This window comes from Scyliorhinus torazame, chromosome 14, assembly GCF_047496885.1.
Source record: "Scyliorhinus torazame isolate Kashiwa2021f chromosome 14, sScyTor2.1, whole genome shotgun sequence".
Classification (NCBI taxonomy): domain Eukaryota; kingdom Metazoa; phylum Chordata; class Chondrichthyes; order Carcharhiniformes; family Scyliorhinidae; genus Scyliorhinus; species Scyliorhinus torazame.
In genome coordinates, this window is record NC_092720.1 from 34,581,057 (window position 1) to 34,601,094 (window position 20,038).

Genomic DNA, 20,038 nt, shown 5'->3' on the forward strand with positions numbered 1-20,038 from the left:
TCATTAAAAGTCATTCCCCACAATTCATAAATATAGACATATAGGTTTAGGTAAAACTATAAGCTTATTTGTATAAATTGGCAGATTCATTTTACTTGCTATTCAATTAGCTGGCAAGTGTACTCTTCCAGATTGAAAATGACATCAATTTACGAAATTACACTTCATACGCAACTCATACTGACCCCAGGTACACAGGTGAAAATGGAGTTGCCTGTAACCACTATGAGCACAAGACCAAAGGCTTCACATTTTTCATAAGTTTGCAATGGTAGTATAAAGCTTAAAGCCAAATAAACATTTGTTTCTCATTCTAAAAGACAGATTTATTCTGAAAATAATAATTTCAGATTATAGAAATTAATTGTTTTACAAAGACATGATAATCCTAAAATGCATCAACATATATATTTTAAATAAATGCACCAGCACAAACAAGTGTAATTTCAATGCACATAAATGCTGCATGCTGAAAATGGATCAGAGCAACAAGCAAGGTTTAATGATGCATTATTTGAATGAATAAATTATAAAAACACTGGGCGCTATAATCATGGAAACCTTTTTCTTTCAAAAGAAAATTCCAATATTTATTCCAAAAACGATAAAGCACTTGGTACAATTTATATTCAAATTCTAGTTACAGCTGGGCTTCTATCCTAATTCTTCGAAAAGGAACAACAGACATAATAATCCAATTTAAAAATAAATCAGGCAGCAGTATGGATGTTCCATGGACCTCAATCATATTTTAATATATTGAGGAAATTGAGGGCAGCACGGTGGCACAGTGGTTAGCACTGCTGCCTCACGGCATTGAGGACCCATGTTCGATCCTGGCCCCGGGTCACTGCCCGTGCGAAGTTTGCACATTCTCCCCATGTCTGCGTGGGTCTCACCCCCACAACCCAAAGGTGTGCAGGGTAGGTGGATTGGCCACGCTAAATTGCCCCATAATTGGAAAAAAAAATTCGGTACTCTAAATTTATAATAAAAAAAACATTGAGGCAATTGAAAGAGGGATAACCATTAGGCAGTATTTTATGGCCCTGCCATGGTGTGTCTCTCCCCAACCCCCGCAAATGTGGTGAACCATTTTCATCTTTATTCCGCTTGGCGGAACATCAGCTGGATAGGAGGTGCCTTTAAATCCTGCCCATTTTCGAAGACTACCTTTCCTGCTGACGATCTTTGCCAGTAGCAACCAGTATTGATATTTTTTTAATAATGTGTATAACATTCAATGAATTGTTACCTCCTGCTCAAATTTACATGGATATAAAGGAAATTAAAACAATTTTCCATAATGCATCTTTAATCTTAGTCCTATATAGCATATAGTTTCTTCATTAGCAGTAAGCGATTGAAAATGCTAATATGGTGTTGTACAAGACAACATCAGCATGATTTCCTGCCACTCCAAATTGCAACGCCTATGCTCAGATGGGCATCCATAATGACGAGATGCATTGAAAATAAAATAAACTATACACTATATAATTGAAGAATGGTATTATTAAATTTTGGGGTTCTGCTAACTTTCAGAGTGCCTTTACAGCACCAGAACCCCACAATTGAATATTTGCTTTGTAACTCGTTTCCAGTCACTACTTCCTTATGTGGACATATGAGAAGTATAAGCTTCTGAAAAAAAACCACACAGCCAATGGCATGCTCTGTTACTTAACATAACGATTACGGCAGTTTCCAGGAAAAGTAGCAGTGCATTCCGCAAGTGCTCCCAGAAATTACCCTGTTCACAAAGCAAATCAACAGCTGTGAAAGGAAGATGGAATGTGGGAAGGTTGTGGTCATCGTGGGGTGAGGGGGTTCAGGAGTGGTGAAAGAGAGCACATCAAGCAGTTCTAAATACAGTACCTACAATGGGAGGGGTCAATTCTGCATTCACCAAAGCAGACAGGAATACAAAAAAAAAGGAAAGCAAAATGAAACGCACTTTGAAGCAATCTGACGATTTGCATATACTACTCCAAGCATTATTCAAATAATTGTGTTTGTTGGCTATCGAAGCAATGACTGAAGTATGTGCACTCTTGCACGGAGGAAAAAAATAAATTGCTGCTTTTTCATTATGTTGAAAGATTTCAAAGCACTTCACACCACAAACTTCTTTTCAAAGATCTCAACCATTGTGGCAGACATTTTGCAAATGCAATGTTCCACTAACAACGTTGAGGTAAATAACCAACTCTATTTTGATGGTATGGGTTGAGAGAGGAATGTTTTAAAAAATATATATATTTATTCTAATTTTTCAACAAATTTTCAACAAACCCCCCCCCCCAAACAAAAAGAAACAAGATCACAACAATCAGAAATTAGACATTGGATTTCCCCCATATACAATAACACCCCATATAACATTTAAAAACACAAATAGGGAAACCCCCCCACCTTCACCCAAACGCCATCCCAAAAGAACCCCCCCCACACCCTTGGGCTGCTGCTGCTGACCTCCTCCTAACGCTCCGCGAGATAGTCTAGGAACGGTTGCCACCGCCTGAGGAACCCTTGCACAGACCCTCGCAAGGCAAACTTTATCCTCTCCAGCTTGATGAACCCTGCCATGACATTGATCCAAGCGACACGAGGGGGCTTCGCATCTTTCCACAGTAACAAAATCCTCCGCCGGGCTACCAGGGACGCAAAGGCCAGAATACCGGCCTCTTTCGCCTCCTGCATTCCCGGCTCGTCCGATACCCCAAACAATGCCAATCCCCAGCTCGGCTTGACCCGGGCATTCACCACCTTGGACATAGTCCTCGCAAAACCCCTCCAAAATCCATCCAGCGCCGGGCATGACCAGAACATATGGACGTGATTTGCCTGGCTCCCTGAGCACCTCCCACATCTGTTCTCCACCCCAAAGAACCTACTGAACCTCGCCCCTGTCATATGCGCTCTGTGAGTAACTATGAACTGTATTAGGCTGAGCCTGGTGCAAGAGGAGGAAGAATTAACCCTACTCAGGGCATCAGCCCACAGACCCTCCATCTCCTCCCCAAGCTCCTCCTCCCACTTGCCCTTTAACTCCTCCACCGAGGCCTCCTCCTCTTCCTGCAGCTCCTGATAAATCGCTGAAACCTTGCCTTCTCCAACCCATACACCCGAAGTCACCCTGTCCTGAATCCCACGTGCTGGAAGCAGCGGGAATTCCCTCACCTGCCGCCTCACAAACACCCTCACTTGCATGGACTTGAAAGCGTTTCCCAGGGGTAGCCCAAACTTCTCCTCCAAACGCTCGCAAACGTCCCATCGATGAACAGGTCCCCCATTCTTCTAATCCCTGCCCAATGCCAGCTCCGAAACCCCCCCATCCATCCTTCCCGGGACGAACCGATGATTCTCCTGAATCGGGGGCCAAACCGAGGCTCCCACCTCGCCCCTGTGTCGCCTCCACTGCCCCCAGATCTTCAGCGTCGCCGCCACCACCGGACTCGTGGTGTACCTCGTCGGCGAGAGCGGCAGCGGTGCCGTCGCCAGCGCCCTCAGGCTCGTGCCCACACAGGACGCCATCTCTAGCCTCTTCCACGCTGCCCCCTCTCCTTCCATTACCCACTTACGGATCATCGCCACATTGGCTGCCCAATAATAGCCACACAAATTCGGCAGCGCCAGCCCCCCCTGTCCCTGCTACGCTCCAGAAACACCCTCTTCACCCTCGGGGTCTTATTCGCCCACACAAATCCCATGATGCTCCTGCTTACCCGTTTGAAAAAGGCCTTGGGGATCAAAATGGGAAGGCACTGGAACACAAAGAGAAACCTCGGAAGGACCGTCATTTTGACCGACTGCACCCTACCCACTAGTGAGAGTGGCAGCATATCCCATCTTTTAAAATCCTCCTCCATCTGCTCCACCAACCACGTCAAATTGAGCTTGTGCAGGGCCCCCCAACTCCTAGCTACTTGGATCCCTAGGTACCGAAAGCTCGTTTCCGCCCTCTTCAGTGGTAGCTCATCTATCCCCCTTCCCTGGTCCCCTGAATGCACCACAAAGAGCTCACTCTTCCCTACGTTGAGTTTATACCCCAAAAAGTCCCCAAACTCCCTAAGGATCCACATGACCTCCGCCATCCCCTCCACTGGATCCGCCACATACAACAACAGATCGTCGGCATACAACGATATCTGGTGTTCCTCTCCCCCCCGGACCAGTCCCCTCCCATTTCCTGGACTCCCTCAGTGCCATGGCCAGTGGCTCAATTGCCAGTGCAAACAACAAGAGGGACAAGGGACACCCCTGTCTCGTCCCCCGGTACAGCCGAAAGTACTCCGACCTCCGCCGGTTCGTAGCCACACTCGCCACTGGGGCTCTATATAGCAGCCTGACCCAACTGATGAACCCCTCCCCGAACCCAAACCTCCGCAACACTTCCCAAAGATACTCCCACTCCACCCGATCAAAGGCCTTCTCCGCGTCCATAGCTGCCACTACCTCCACTTCCCCCTCCACCGAGGGCATCATAATCACATTGAGGAGCCTCCGCACATTTGTATTTAGCTGCCTACCCTTCACAAATCCCGTCTGGTCCTCATGAATCACCCCCGGGACACAGTCCTCAATTCTCGTGGAAAGCAACTTAGCGTCAACATTGAGGAGCGAGATCAGTCTATAGGACCCACATTGCAATGGGTCCTTGTCCCGCTTCAAGATCAAATAAATCAGCGCCCTGGGCATTGTCGAGGGCAAAGTCCCCCCTCCCTCGCCTTATTAAAAGTCCTCTCTAGCAACGGGCCCAGCAGGTCCACGTATTTCCTGTAGAATTCAACCAGGAACCCATCCGACCCCGGGGCCTTCCCCGCCTGCATGCTCCCCAATCCTTTAACCAGCTCCTCGGCGCCCCCAAACCAGCCACCTCCTCCTCCACCCTCGGGAACATCAGCTGATCTAGGAATCGTCGCATCCCCTCCTCCCCCGCTGGGGGCTCAGAACTGTACAGATCCCCATAAAAGTCCCTAAATACCTTGTTTATTCTCACCGCACTCCGCACCGTATTCCCCCCATTATCCCTAACTCCACCAATCTCCCTCGCCGCCTCTCTCTTACGAAGCTGATGTGCCAGCATCCGACTCGCCCTCTCCCCATACTCATACGTCGCCCCCTGGGTTTTCCTCCACTGTGCCTCTGCTTTCCCAGTGGTCAACAGGTCGAATTCCATCTGGAGGTTCCGTCGCTCCCCAAGTAGCCCCTCCTCGGGGGCCTCTGCATACCTCGGTCCACCCTTAAAATCTCCCCCACCAACCTCTCCCTCCTCTCTCTCTTCTCCCTGTGGGCCCTAATGGAGATTAGCTCTCCCCTGACCACCACCTTCAACGCCTCCCAGACTACCCCCACCTGCACCTCCCCGTTGTCGTTGGCCTCCAAATACCTTTCAATACACCCCCGCACCCGCCCGCACCCCCCCTCATCCACCAACAGTCCCACATCAAGGCGCCACAGCGGGCGCTGGTCCCTCTCCTCCCCCAACTCCAGCTCCACCCAATGCAGGGCATGGTCCGAGATGGCTACGGCCGAATATTCCGTTCCCTCCACTTTCAGGCGCCCTACTCAAAATGAAAAAAATCTACCCGGGAGTAGGCTCTATGGACGTGGGAAAAGAAGGAAAATTCCCTGGCCAGCGGCCTGGCAAACCTCCATGGATCCACTCCCCCCATCTGGTCCATAAACCCCCTGAGCACCTTGGCCGCAGCCGGCCTCTTACCCGTCCTGGACCTAGAACGGTCCAGTGCTGGGTCCAGCACCGTGTTGAAGTCCCCCCCTCCCATTATCAAGCTTCCTACCTCCAGATCCGGAATCCGACCCAGCATGCGTTTCATAAATCCGGCATCATCCTAATTCGGGGCATATACGTTTACCAGTACCACCCGCACACCCTGCAACCTACTACTCACCATTACATATCGGCCTCCATTATCCGCCACAATATTCAGTGCCTCGAACGACACCCGCTTCCCCACCAGTATTGCAACCCCTCTGTTCTTCGCATCCAACCCTGAATGGAATACCTGTCCTACCCATCCCTTTCTCAGCCTAACCTGATCTGCCACCTTCAGATGTGTCTCCTGGAGCATAACCACGTCTGCCTTCAGTCCCTTTAAGTGCACGAACACCCGAGCCCTCTTGACCGTCCCGTTCAGGCCCCTCACATTCCAAGTTATCAGCCGGATCGGGGGGCTACTCGCAGCCCCCCTGCCAACTAGCCATCTCCTTTTCTCGGCCAGCCACGTGCCCGCACCTCCCGCACCCTCCAGTCCCCCAGGCGGCGGACCCCCGCCCCGACTACCTCTCCTACTTCCAGCTCCCCTTTGGCCAATGCAGCAGCAAACCAGTTCCCCCCCGCTAGATCCTCATCTAGCCATTTTGCTCCCCCCATGACACTCCCGTAAGTCAGCTGACTCCTGCTGACCCCGGCCTCTCCCGCCATTCCATCAACCCCCCAGTGTGAGAATCCCCCCCTTGGCAGCCAGCACCGCCCTTCCCCCCCGGCCCGCCCCCATCCTTCCCTAACGTGGGAAAAGCCCGCGCTTTCCTGAGACCGGCCCCATCCCCTCTGGTGCAGCTCCTTTTGCGACCTTACCCCAACTCCCCATCCCCGGGCCTCCACCCCCCTCTTCCTCCGTGGGACCCTGCCCCTCCAACACCAACGCCCACACTCTCCCACACCCTCACATCAAATCCATTCACCCATCCCCACCCAGCACTCAAACAAAAAGAACATTCCCCAAACGCAGTAAACACAGTAAACATCCCCCCACGACAAACCCTCAATTTGAGTCCAACTTTTCAGGCTGTATAAAATTCCATGCCTCATCAGGCGTTTCAAAATAGTGGTGCTGATCTTGGAATGTGACCCACAATCGCGCTGGCTGCAGCATCCCGAACTTAACTCCCTTCCGATGGGGCACCGCCTTATCCCGGTTGAAACCAGCCCTCTTCAGCCACCTGCGCACTCCAGTCCTGGTAAATTCGGATCTCCGTGTTCTCCCACCTGCTGCTCCACTCTTTTTTGGTCCATCTCAGGACACACGCTGTCCATAAAGTGGTGGAACCTCACCACTACAGCCCTTGGCGGCTCGTTGGCTTTGGGGCTCCTTGCCAGGACCCGATGAGCCCCATCCAGCTCCAGGGGCCTCAGGAAAGCTCCCACGCCCATCAGCGAATTGAGCATCGTGCTCATATATGCCCCGGCATCGGGCCCTCCACTCCTTCAGGGAGACCCAGAATCCGGAGATTCTTCCTCCTCGACCTATTCTCCAGGTCCTCAAATTTGTCCGCCCACCTCTTGTGCAGCTCTTCGTGCGCCTCCACCTTCACCGCCAGGCCCAAGATCTCGTCCTCAGAGGCTTTTTGCCGCACCTCCCGGATCACCGCCCCTTGGGCCTTCTGGGTCTACACAAGCTTCTCAATCGCCGCCTTCATTGGCGACAGCATTTCTGTCCTCAGCTCCTCAAAGCAGTGTTTAAGAAACTCCTGCTGCTCCTGCGACCACTGCGCCCACACTGCTTGGTCTCCACCCGCCGCCATCTTGCTTTTCCTCCCTCGCACTTTTCGCTGCACCAGGATCACTTTTTTAACCGCTCCACTCCTGGTCCAATCCATATAATGTTGGGGGGACCTTGCTGTCACCTTCCCACACTGGAAGCTGTCGAACAATTGCCGTTGGGGCCCCTCTGAAAAGCCCAAAAGTCCGTTCCCGGCGGGAGCTGCCGAACGTGCGACCTACCTAGGCATAGCCGCAACCGGAAGTCGAGAGAGGAATGTTGACCAGGTTACCAAGCAGGAAATCCCTCCTCTGCTGTTGAATAGAGCCAGGCCTTCTAACATTCAACTCTAAATCAGCACAGCATTGGAACGTGAAGCTATTATCCAAAACTGGTTTTGTGGGAATGTTAGTTAGTTTCCATTGAGAACTAATGTTTGTATTTCCCTAACTTTCCAACCATATGATGTTGATGGGAGGTCCAGGACACTTAAAGCTAGACTGCAGCTGTTAACGGTGAAGTACATTCTGGCTGCAGCAGGCTCTGGGAGTCATCAGAGAGGAGTGTCTGACCGACTAAGTGTAAAAATGGTACAACATGGCACAACATGGCAGATAGTGGGCTCCCCAATATTCTGCTGTGTCACTAAAGGCCCTGGTTCAGGAGGTGGACAGGGGAACAGGTGCTCATTGAATGCAATATCTTTCCAACTACAAGGGTCTTACTTGGCCAGTTATCCAGCACCTTATCATGTCAGGCAGCTTGTCAATATGCATTGTCTAGGCTGATTCTATGAATAACCATTCAGGTAAAACATCAGAGCAGCAGTAATCAATCAAACCTGATCACCTTCATGAGGGGGGCCGGACAGCTCAGGAAACCAGTCAGCCAATGGTCCAATAGAACTAGCAAGGAAGTGCTTTTCCCGCATTGAATCAGGGTTACGTGTGCTTCCCTTTGGGCTCTCAAACAAGGGTCCTGCTGCAATATCTCCATCTCCCCCAGATCCCATTCTGCAATCTCCCCCCCCCCTCCTCCCTTCCTCACTGATGTACTTCAAAGCCCCTGATCCTCACCATACCCTGACCTCTGGTTGCTAGGGACTATCCCCAATGTTCCTCTGCACTGTAGGTGTTCCTGTCTGGCAGTCAGAACCTCAAATCTGGCCGGTTGTTGAGTGGGAAACAGAGAGCTAAAGACTTTCTGCCATTAACAGTCATTCACCAATCCCAAAATCACGGACACTTTTTTGTTTTTGCTGTCACTATAATTTGAAGATAACGCCGGCTCTCAATATCTTCAAGTAGCCATAATATGGTACCTTTCTCGAAGAGTTCAACTGAGTCATACCCAAATACATACTGGAAACATGCTACAAATTATATTTTCCCCTTGTATTATTTAACTTGATTATCTCTGCCACTGAAGTTAAGTGGGCATAATCATTTTGCCCCTGCTGGTCAGTCTGTAAACAATATATCTCGAAAGCTACTGGAGGGATTTCAATGAGTTTGCAGGTAAGGTGTGGCCCAAGGAAGAACTAATTCGATTTTGGTGAAAATACAGATCCAGATCCTGGAAGTTTTTTAAAAAAAGGATCCATTAACATTGGGCAAGAGAACAAATTGACTCCCCCCCCCCCCCCCCCCAAATGGTGTGCTGTTTGATTTAGAATGTTGTGGATTGTTTTAGAATGTTGTAGATTGTCTCAGTAGCTGTGGTGGTTTTGGGCACATCTGGCAAAACATGAGCAGAGTTTTCAGTGCAGATTGTTGGATGTGGATTGACCCGGTGCCTCTTCAGTGAGACGGAAGCTCTTAATAGAAAGATTTATTTTTTTCAGCTTTGTAGTTACAGAGCATCAATCAAGCAGGGAAAAGCCTCAAGGAAGAGTTGCGTGATTGTAATCGCGTTGAGTTGACACAGCATATCAGAGGTACTGCCTCCACTTGCCCTCTTCACTCATTTAATTATGAGGCTTTTATTGTTATTACTGGACCTTGTATCAGAAACCTGTTGGTCAACATGTCACCAGAAGCACTATATCAATCCACATACTAAGAATTATGGATCAAAGGTGTAATCTGTAATCATTATTATTAATTATTATTATTAGTTCACGTATAAAGCCTGTCAATGCATCATCCATGTAAATAACGACTGCAGGGTGGTTCAAAAAGGAATGCGAAAACAAAAGAGGCAGTAAATAGGCAAGAACAAAAACAATCATTAAAAAGGGGTAGCTTCCTCTTGGAGGGGGTTTAGTTCCCTTTAAACTCTGGTTTTCATTTAAGATACAGCTACATACTTCTCAATGTGCAACTTACCTTCCAACAAAGTGAGGTCGTACTCCTTGTTTGGCTTGTGCAATGCTGGGTATTTATTAAACAGGTTGGCTACAAAGGCCAAATTGAGTTTGGGATTACCACTGACAACATCAAGTGGAGTGACAAACTGCTTGCAGCCTAGTTTATCAGCTTGTTGCAGCATGCACTCTGCCCGTTTAAGGTCATATTTCTCCTGTAAGATCACGAAAAGAGCAATTAGACACCAAAATAGTTAAGGACAAACATCTAATGAAAAGCACCACGGCAAACTTACGTTAAAACCAGCCATGTCAATCTCAATCCTCATATCATCACCTTCTCCATTGGGTGCAATCTGATCAAGTAGATGGAAATAAGCCTTGGAATCCTAGAAGTGGAATATTAAAACAAAGTTAAGATATCGGGAGTGAACCAGTCGCCAAGCAGTCACCAGTTTATTGTACCAGAAGAAAACATCAGAATTTCAACCCAGCATTGCTTTCAAATGTTGTTGTGTCTGTTTCTGTATTGATGATGTATTTTGTACCGTTGACACATGAATTGAAATCAGCCACCAATGCGGAATATCACATAATTCAAAGTTAAAATATTGCAAATGCTGGGGATCTGAAATAGAAGCACAAAGTGCTGGAAATACTCGGGTCTGGCAGCATCTGTGGAGACGCAGCGCTTCTTTCACAGCAGAGGGAGGCAGCCCACGGTTAGCAAGGATTTCTGGTCCCGCTGTTGCCAATGGGGTTTCCAGCTGAATGTACCCCTTGGTGCCATGAAACCTGCGGCAGGGGATGCGCCGTTGGCAAGAGCGGAAGATCCCGCCGGCGTGAATGGCCAAAAAGCTCTGGCCTAAATGACAAAAGGGATGCTGACGCAAACTAAAAAGAGGTGGTAACGGGGCCAGTAAAAGAAACAAAATGGTGGGTCCAGAGTTGATGTAAATGAGAATGGCATTCATAGTCAACAGCTGCTGCCTGAAGAAACTAGGACAGGAGTTGGAGTCTAAAATTGATGAACTCATGTTGAGCCCAGAGGTCTGTAAAGCTCCTCAATCTCATGTTGAAGTTCATTGGAAGAGTTCAGGACGAAAAAGTAATGGGGGTGGATAGAAAAATTTAAATCATACATGGCCGAAGGCTTGAAGTCATGCTTGTGGACTGAATGGAGGTGTTCTACAAAATAATCACCCAATCTGCATTTGGCATCCCCAATGTAGAGGAAACAGCAGAGTGAGGATTAAATACAGCGTATTCAATCTATCGTAGATATACTTGATGTCCTGGACAATGGACTTGTTTGAAAAGGTGCCGTGTGACGGAGAGAAAGTTGGGGGCGGAGTGAAGAGTGGACCAGAGTATGGCAAATTGAATGGTCCTTTCACAATGATCAAAGGAAAGGAGTGGGAAAATGTGTTTGGCCGCAGCATCCGTGCTGGAGGTGGCAGAGGATGATCCGTTGAATGCGCAGGTCGGTGGGATGGAGGATGAGGAAAAGGGGAACCCTAACTAGGAGGAAGGAAAAAGGAGCGAGGGCTGAAGTGGAGCTGACCGTCTACCACAATAGAGGGAAATCTCAGATGAGGAAACGGAAATCATATTGCAAGCACTGGAATGAAATTGGAAAGAAATGAAAATGAAAATCGCTTATTGTCACGAGTAGGCTTCAATGAAGTTACTGTGAAAAGCCCCTAGTCGCCACATTCCGGCGCCTGTTCGGGGAGGCTGGTACGGGAATGCGACAGAGGCAGAGAAAATAGGAAGTGGGGTGTGAGGAAGAGGAGTCAAGATAGCTGTGATCCACTATAAGCCTCCTGATTCCCAATGGTGGCTGCTCTCTTGCTTTGAGATCAAGTCTAGAATTCTCTTCTGCCTTTTGATTGAAGAATTTGCGGGTGGGATTCTCTCATGGCCCCACCGGCAGCTTCAATGGTGGGTTGGGGGATGGGGGGTGGGGAAAGAATCTGCCAGGAGCGGTTCAATGAAACCATGTGAACTTCCCGTGGTATCTTCCGCTGGTGCCCACCATGGCAGATAAGGAAACATTGGTCCAAAACACGTCTGGTCCAAGGTGGCATGAAGAAGTTGGGGCACAGCTGAACAATGCTTGGGGCCATCTGTGGAGTTCAGAATGGAGGTTGGACCCCAGAACAACACGGCAATGGGTGGGGGAAGCATCTACAGGCAGATCTTCCAAATACATTGTCATCCAGGATACCGATCTTCCAACCTCGGAGTGTTCCCAGCTATCCATCTTCATTCTCAAGTGGTCCATCTTCTTTCTTCGATTGTGGGTTGGTGATGTTGGATACCTTTTCAATATGGCACCTGGATATGACAGCGGTTTACATGTCATTAGGCTGGCCCTGCCTTGGAATACAGCACAAAACCCCAAGTTGCATATCTAATAAGGTTGGGGCTGGAAGATACGACACCCCATCTCCCTGCCACTGCAACGGGACTTAATCGCCAGATGGGAGAATTCCGCTGTTTTATTCCATCTGCCCCACGTAATTTGGTAACGTGCAAATTTTCAGTGTGAAATATTTGTGCTGGCTCCAAATCATCCTTTCTGCAATTAGCTTTCTGTCCCTACAAAACATGTCAAACAATTCCATCAACCCCATCGGGAAGAGCAGGGATAAAAATAGCCACAGATATCTCACAGATAAGAGAGGAAGTCCGATATCAGTCTTCATCGTGGAAATGTTTAATCAAAATGCTAGTACCTTAATGTCTTGACTGAAGTTGCTGATTTTTTTATACTCTGCGTTTTCAAGATGGTAATTGACCCAACGCAGGAGCAGATCCTCAGGTGAAAGTTTCAAGAGCTCCTCTAACTCTTCACCTTCCCTCAGAAGAGCAATAAGTGCTAAAGCAAAGAAACAAGTGCATCAGACATGTGACAATTTCTCAGGGTCAAGTTTAATATTCATGCAGAAAAGATCGTCACAAGCCATAAAACCAGATGAGCGGAATTTTAGATATATCCAAAAGTAGCATGACTTTAAAAACTTAGGACAATGCATGAAACATCGGTTGCCAAGTAGACTACAAAATTACACATAGTATTGTCAAGGTGAGCATCATCATTGCACTGATTATTAAACATTGCTACCTTGGAAGATCTTCTCATAAGAGGCAGGCTCGTAAAGCAGTATCATCACACCTGGACAGTTGTTGAAAGGATTTACAATAATGAACTGCATGCACATTGATAATTCTTCTTGGAATCTACAGTGCAGAAGGAGGCCATTTGTTCCATCGCGTCTGCACCGACCCATTTTGAAAGACGATCCTATGTATGCCCAACCCCCCACCCTATTCCTGCGGCCCCACTCCCAAGGGGAAATTTAGCATGACTAATCCACCTATCCTGCATACCTTTGGATTGTGGGTGGAAACCGGAGCACCCAGAGGAAATCCACACGGACACGGGGAGAACATGCAAATTCCGCACACTCACTCGAAGTCGGAATCGAAAACAGGTCCTTGGCGCTGTGAGACAGCAGTGCTAACCACTGTGCCGCCCTTTTATTATGATGGAAGCACGGTGATGCAGTGGTTAGCTCTGCAGCCTCACGGCGCCGAGGTCCCAGGTTCGATCCCGACTCTGGGTCACTGTCCGTGTGGAGTTTGCACATCATCCCCGTGTTTGCGTGGGTTTCGCCCCCACAACCCAAAGATGTGCAGGATAGGTGGATTGGCCACACTAAATTGCCCCTTAATTGGAAAAAATGAATTGGGTACTCTAAATTTATTTTTAAAATGATACATAGATACATAGAACATACAATGCAAAAGGAGGCCATTCGGCCCATCGAGTCTGCACCGACCCACTTAAGCCCTCACTTCCACCCTATCCCCATGACATAATAACCCTCCTAACCTTTTTGGCACTCAGGGCAATTTATCATGGCCAATCCACCTAACCTGCACGTCTTTGGACTGTGGGAGGAAACCGGAGCACCCGGAGGAAACCCACGCAGACATGGGGAGAACGTGCAGACTCTGCACAGACAGTGACCCAGCGGGGAATCGAACCTGGGACCCTGGCGCTGTGAAGCCACAGTGCCAGCCACGTGTGCTACCGTGCTGCCCAATGCTGATGACACCACCCGATCACTTGCACGCAGGAATAAAGTGATGAGAATGAGCACTGTACTTCTGGACTCCTTCACTGCCTGAAATTATTGCCCCTTTATACTAGGATGGCATGGCAGCTCAGCGGTTAGCACTGCTGCCTACAGCACGGAGGGCCCGGGTTCAATCCCAGCCCTGGGTCACTGTCTATGTGGAGTTTGCACATTCTCCCCGTGTTTGCGTGGGTTTTGCCCCCACAACCCAAATATGTGCAGGTTAGGTGGATTGGCCACGCTAAATTGCCCCTTAATTGGAAAAAAAATAATTGGGTATTCGAAAGTTTTATTTTTAAATAAAATAAAATGGCATATAGTCTCTTTTAAAAACGTTACGTTCAGCCTGATGGGACTGCAGATACCATCTGTGTTTCTTGTTTACCTTCATTCCTGGTAATCTCAATGTCAGCAAAGAGACCAATCTTTATGATCTGCCACAGAAGACCCAGTACCAGATGGTGTCTCCCTTCCTTTAGATCTTGTGCACCAATGTTCACCACTGTACAACCAATGGCAGAGGCAGAATTCAAAGCCAGGTTCAGGTTTTCCTGTGAGAGAAGTAATTAGAGCTGTGATGTCCTCAAACAGCATATTGATTCCAAAGCATGAACTACTTTAAAAACGATTCCCTCACAATCGTGTCAGCTCTGATTTTATTCTTGGAATTATACAGTCATGGAGAACTCAAATTACAATTCAACGGTCAGCTAAATATAAAGGGCACCCCTTTTGTTATAATCCCAGCTGGTGTTACTACTGGACAAGTCAGGTCCCAGGGCAAATCCTGACTTTATGGATCCTAACTTTTATGGTTTTTGTTTGACACATGGTTGACTGCCGATGAACTTTTAACAAAAGACCAAAAACATGTATTAACAAGATTAAACTATAATGCACTACTCCTTCACCCCAGCTACACTAGATTTGTATGGATAACACAAGTTATAAAATATCTTATAATGTTCTCAGTTAGTATTCCACGTAATCCAATAGGTGAAATGTGGTCAGGCACCCCACACCTTGAAACTAAGTGACAGATGCATTCCGGCTCCGCCTTCCACGGACTCGCTCAGACACTGAGCCACACCAGCAGAACGCCACTGCTTCACAGGCCCGCGATACGGAGCCGCCAGCCTCCTGATTACTTCAGCGTTTGGCTTCTCGCAAGCTCAGTTTAAATCTGGTTCCTGCAACTGTCTCCAATTCAGCGTCCTTTCTCTGCTCTTCTCTTCAATATCCCTGAACAAGGCCTTCCTCGGATTCCTGTTCTTTTTCCCTTTGACTTGATTCTGTCCCAGAGGCATTCTTTTGCCGCACTCTCGGGTTTTTTGGACTTCTATTTTGCTCTTTTAGGAAATTTGCTCACTGCATTTCTGTCCTGTGCCCTGTTGCTCCTGACACTAAATTATAACCAACTCCCAAGCTCTTGCTGTCTCAGTGTCAACCCAGGTTGCTAAGTAACAGCCTATATTTTTAAAAATCCTGTATTTGCTCTAGCGTCCTAAACCCTCATTACAATGCAGGCATCTAAAACCAACCTGCAGACTTGCAACTACATTTTTTTTTTTTTTACAAACATGAACCTAAAATTTAAATTTAAACCCTTCTTGGCACACCAGTTCAGAAACACAAAATTAAGCTTAAACTTGAGCCTTATTCCTAACACCAGCAAAACAAATCTAAATTACTTAAAACAATTTTGCAACCGTTGCCAGGAACAAAATCTTCCATAGCGCCTTTGCAAAAAGTTGACAGAATTTGAACGAACACATTAGTTGGCATATTGGTGGATGTGAATAAAATGACAATCACATACCCTACATATTTGCTTAAATTGTTGCTGGTTAGGTAGTACTTACAGAAATTGTGAATGGAGTTAACTTCCTTTTATTGATCACCCGGTCATCAATTGTATCTGGCTGGGATAAGTTTATCATTTTGCTAAACAGAAAAGAGATTTTTTGGTGAACAAGTTGAACTCTAAGCCAATATGGAGAATATTTTTGTGTTGAGCAACCCCTTGCACTGCCCTAAATTCCACACCGTCTTCCAGAAATGGCTTCCTCACTAGCGTAAGGAACAGCCAATCAGAGCTTTTACATACTGATATAGAGCATTAAGGAGTGTGTACTTGCCCCCCACCTCACAGTGAACTCCTAAATGTCAGCTGGACCAATGGAGAGAGATGGCAACTTGAAAGGGGGAAGGGCAGAAGGAAAGGAAGAGCAAGTTTATCTAGGTATTTTCTGAACAACTTGATTAGAGACCTGGAAGTGGATTGCCTTCTCAGTCCTGGTGACTGTGCACTGCAGCAGTCTCAGACTAGGTGTCAGAATGGATGGGAAAGTGCTGGGGAGGGACAACGACAGGAGAGTTCATTCATAACATTTATAACTAGTGGGTCACAAAATCTATTCATAATACAAATAACCTATTTGATTTGTTATGTTCTCGGTGTAACATAAGCGGCTTCCTTGTGGTGCACTTGACAAAGGAAGGTTCAGACGTGGAGATAACTTCAACACGTATATTAAACTATTTACACTTCTATTACTCGGGTTCGACACTACTGTTAATCCAACTATAGCTACCCAGACTGACTAACCAGCTGCTGCAATCCATGTGGTGGGCGTAATATTGAATCAACCCTGTGTCTCTACTCACTGACTGTCTCCACTGGAAAGAGGCAGATCAAGTGTGTGGTGTCCTTTATATATGGGTTGGTGTAATGCCCCCCTGTGGTCGTGTCACCTCCTTGTGTATCGTGAATGTCTATTGGTCATGTCCTATCTACTTGATCTATTGGTTGAGTGTGTGTGTGTGTGATGTTTCTGGTGCTCCCTCTGGTTTCTAGCTAGCCTACATGCATTTACATTGATGCACATCACCACATCCCCCCTTTTTTATATGTTCATATTTTCTGTACACTTTAAGAAAATTGAACAAAGAACAGGTAGATAAGGTAAGGTATATACAAGTCATGGGAACAGTGATTAAACAATAAGTCCAAATCATTCGTGTGTTCCAAAAACCATCAATCATCATGGTCAAATGTCTTTCTTTGTTATGAACGGCATCAACGTCCCTGTGCCACAGGAACATGAAGTGGTCAAATCACTTCGCTGTCTGATTTGGAGTCCCTTTCATTTTTCGATGTTTGTTATGGTGCTGTCGGATGGCATCTTGTAGCTGATAAGGTGTTGACGTTGAAGAGGTACCATCAACAGTATCATTCGAGGTCATGGATGTGCCATATGGTGAAGTTGGATAAGACTGTACATACTGTTCCTGGCCACATGCTGTGCAGGAAGGATGATCCTGCTGAGAAGCGTTGAAGCTTGTCGAATTGGAAACACAATTACTGCTCGCATAAATACCTGGTGATGGTGTGAAACTAGAACTTTGCATCTTATAGGAATATGCCGTCTGGCCAGGCTGGGGTGCAGCAAATCCTGGGCTGTAACTAGGGCATCCAGTCTGTAGTGCAGATTGCGCTTGCGGTAGTCCTCCTTCGGTCTTGATTCCATTAATGGGCAATCTGTAGTGCTGGCCTGTCTGAGTATATGCTGCATAGACTGCTGGCTGCCCGAATACTGGGTTTGTCCAGCATGAGCTGTCATTGGCTGCACTGCTGGTGTTCAAAAAATGTGTGGATATTGCTGTGGTGAATATTGATGTATTCCTCTTGGACTGTAGCCGCTGCTTGTTATTACTGACCCAGTGTAATTGTTAAGTGATCCATCTCCTGTCGTTGTGGCATCTGCTGTCACCCTGAGCATGCCATCACTGAGGTTGCGGCACTCCCTGTCTAGAGTAAAGTCTGGCTTACGTGAATCAGAGTCGGCGTTTGGTTGCTCCCCATCTGGAGTCTGGTCTGTTTTAACAGAGTCAGTGTTGGTTTGTTCATGTTCCCCGTCCAGAGTCTTAGCAGGTTCACTGGAGTCAGCTGAGATTTCTTGAAGTTGCACGTCTGGAGTGGGAACATGCAGGAATGCATTGACTTGTGGAGAGGTTCGAGCGAATGAGGGTGGAAGTATCATGGTGTCACCGGAGTCACCAGTGGTCTCACAGTGATCGTCGAGTGCCTCTGTACACACTAGCTGAGGTCTGTCACTTTGCACATCTTGCATGGGAAGTGGGATGTTGTCGTCACTCGTCTCACATACCATGGGTAGATCCTCAGTAGCTGCTTGTTGTTCACTTGGGTTGGGTAAATTGTCAGAGTCTTCATCTGGTGATGCAAACAATGTGGGTGGACTGTCATTGTCTTGCTGTTGTCCTTCATTTGGGCTTGGACTGTCATCGTCGTTTGTTCTTCACTGTAGCATGATAGACTGCCATGGTTGTCCTGCTGTGCACTGGAGCGTGGTAGACTGTCATAGTCTTCTTGCTGTTTGCTTGAGCATGGCAGAATTGCATCGTCTGCCGCTAGTTGGTCATAGGAGGTTGATAGACCCTCATGGTCTTGTTCCTGCAAGGACTGCGCGTCGGAGTCTTGCATTGCTTCTATCGTGGAGGCTGTCCATGAGCTCGCTGGGGAGGCTTGTGCCACTGGAGTCACATCTTGTGTGCAAGGACTGCGCTCTGGAGTCTTGCGTTTCTGTGATTGTGGAGTCTGTCCACAAGCTCGCTGTGGAGGCTCGTGACACTGGAGTCACTTCTTGTTCGTGCAAGGACTGCGGTGTGGAGTCTTGCATGTGTTCTTTCTTAGAATCGGGAACCCTGTGCGGTGCGTGGACCACGCTCTGTGTGGCAGCAGGCCGCTCTCTGTGGGCTTGGACCGCTCTCTGTCTCTTGGTGTCAGGCTGCAGCATCATCCTGCACTCACGAGTTGGGATGTCATATCTGCTGGGCTGAAGATCCTCAAATCAGAAGAACGAATCCGCGTCTGCGTCGGATTCAATACGGGGGTCGCCAATGTGCAACATGTCGAGTTGCGGTTCGGATTCGGTACTGGGGTAGCCTCCCAAGGTGACAGGTCCGTCCGAGTCGTAGTCTTCTAGGACCATATCATCACTGTTTGCGTCGGAGCTGGCATTGGGCTCGCGAGGTCCAGAGAAAATGTAAAGGTCGGTATCGAAGTATTCAAGTTCGGAATCATCGGTTTGGGTGTAGGTAACTGCTTGTTGCAGGGTTCTTCGGAGGTTAATTGCATTCCCTGGTTCAATTTGAGGCATTGTGCTGTCATTCCAGGTGAAGGAAGGTTGTTTTACAGCTTTAAAACAGGTTTTCTTTGATTTGGGAGGTTTCCCCTTTAAATGGGCGTGGTCCGAGGCCTCGGGCGTCATAACGCGCGTGACATAGAGCGTAGGAAGTGATTGCGCATGCGCAGATTCCTTTTGGGCCATTTTTGCAATTGCGCATGCGCGGCTTCTCGCGCATGCGCAAACGGGCCTTCCCGTTCTGTGCGCTTCTCGCGCAACTGCGCAAGTGCAGTCCCTTTAGAAAGATGGCCGCCAATCAAAATCGTTCTCTGCTCCGGGATTTCGGCCTCGTGGCAAGTACTGGCGCTTCTCTTACCTTTTCTTGCTGATTGGAGTGTGTTTTCCTCACTGTATTTGCCAAATTTGTCCAGGACTGCCTGGAAGTCGCTCCTGTTTTGCCCCTTGGAGAACTTGAATTTTGAAAAAATTTCTTCTGCTCTGGCACTGGCAATGGTGAGGAGAAGCTCTTTTTTTTCAGGATCGGCCACTTCCTCTAGTTCGGCTGCCACCAGGAAGATTTCAAACTTTTGCCGGAATGCCTGCCAGTTTTCGCGGAGATCGCCGTGGCACTGGAGCTGCTGCGTAAACCGGATCTCGAACATCTTGCCTGTGTATCGTTGCTGGTTGTCACTGTACGCTGAGGTATGTCTATCTGGATTGAAACAGTTCACTTCTGGTACCATGATATGTTATGTTGGAGGTGTAACATAAGCGGCTTCCTTGTGGTGCACTTGACAAAGGAAGGTTCAGATGTGGCGATAACTTCAACACGTTTATTAAACTATTTACACTTCTATTACTCGGGTTCAACACTACTTTAATCCAACTATAGCTACCCAGACTGACTAACCAGCTGCTGCAATCCACGTGGTG

The 20,038-nt window shown here is 47.8% G+C and overlaps 1 protein-coding gene across 7 annotated transcripts in view; it reads right to left on the bottom strand.

Annotated features, from left to right (window-relative positions):
• LOC140389625 (plastin-1-like) overlaps positions 1–20,038 on the bottom strand; it is a 194,578-nt gene that overhangs the window by 38,059 nt on the left and 136,481 nt on the right. For all 7 annotated transcript variants that reach the window (XM_072473903.1, XM_072473906.1, XM_072473905.1 and 4 more), the window contains exons 6-10: positions 15,821–15,902; positions 14,344–14,509; positions 12,552–12,694; positions 10,107–10,199; positions 9,833–10,025 (exon numbers count right to left, since the gene is read on the bottom strand). In XM_072473903.1, the coding sequence (XP_072330004.1) occupies positions 9,833–10,025; positions 10,107–10,199; positions 12,552–12,694; positions 14,344–14,509; positions 15,821–15,902 (677 nt within the window). The remainder of the gene's footprint in view (positions 1–9,832; positions 10,026–10,106; positions 10,200–12,551; positions 12,695–14,343; positions 14,510–15,820; positions 15,903–20,038) is intronic.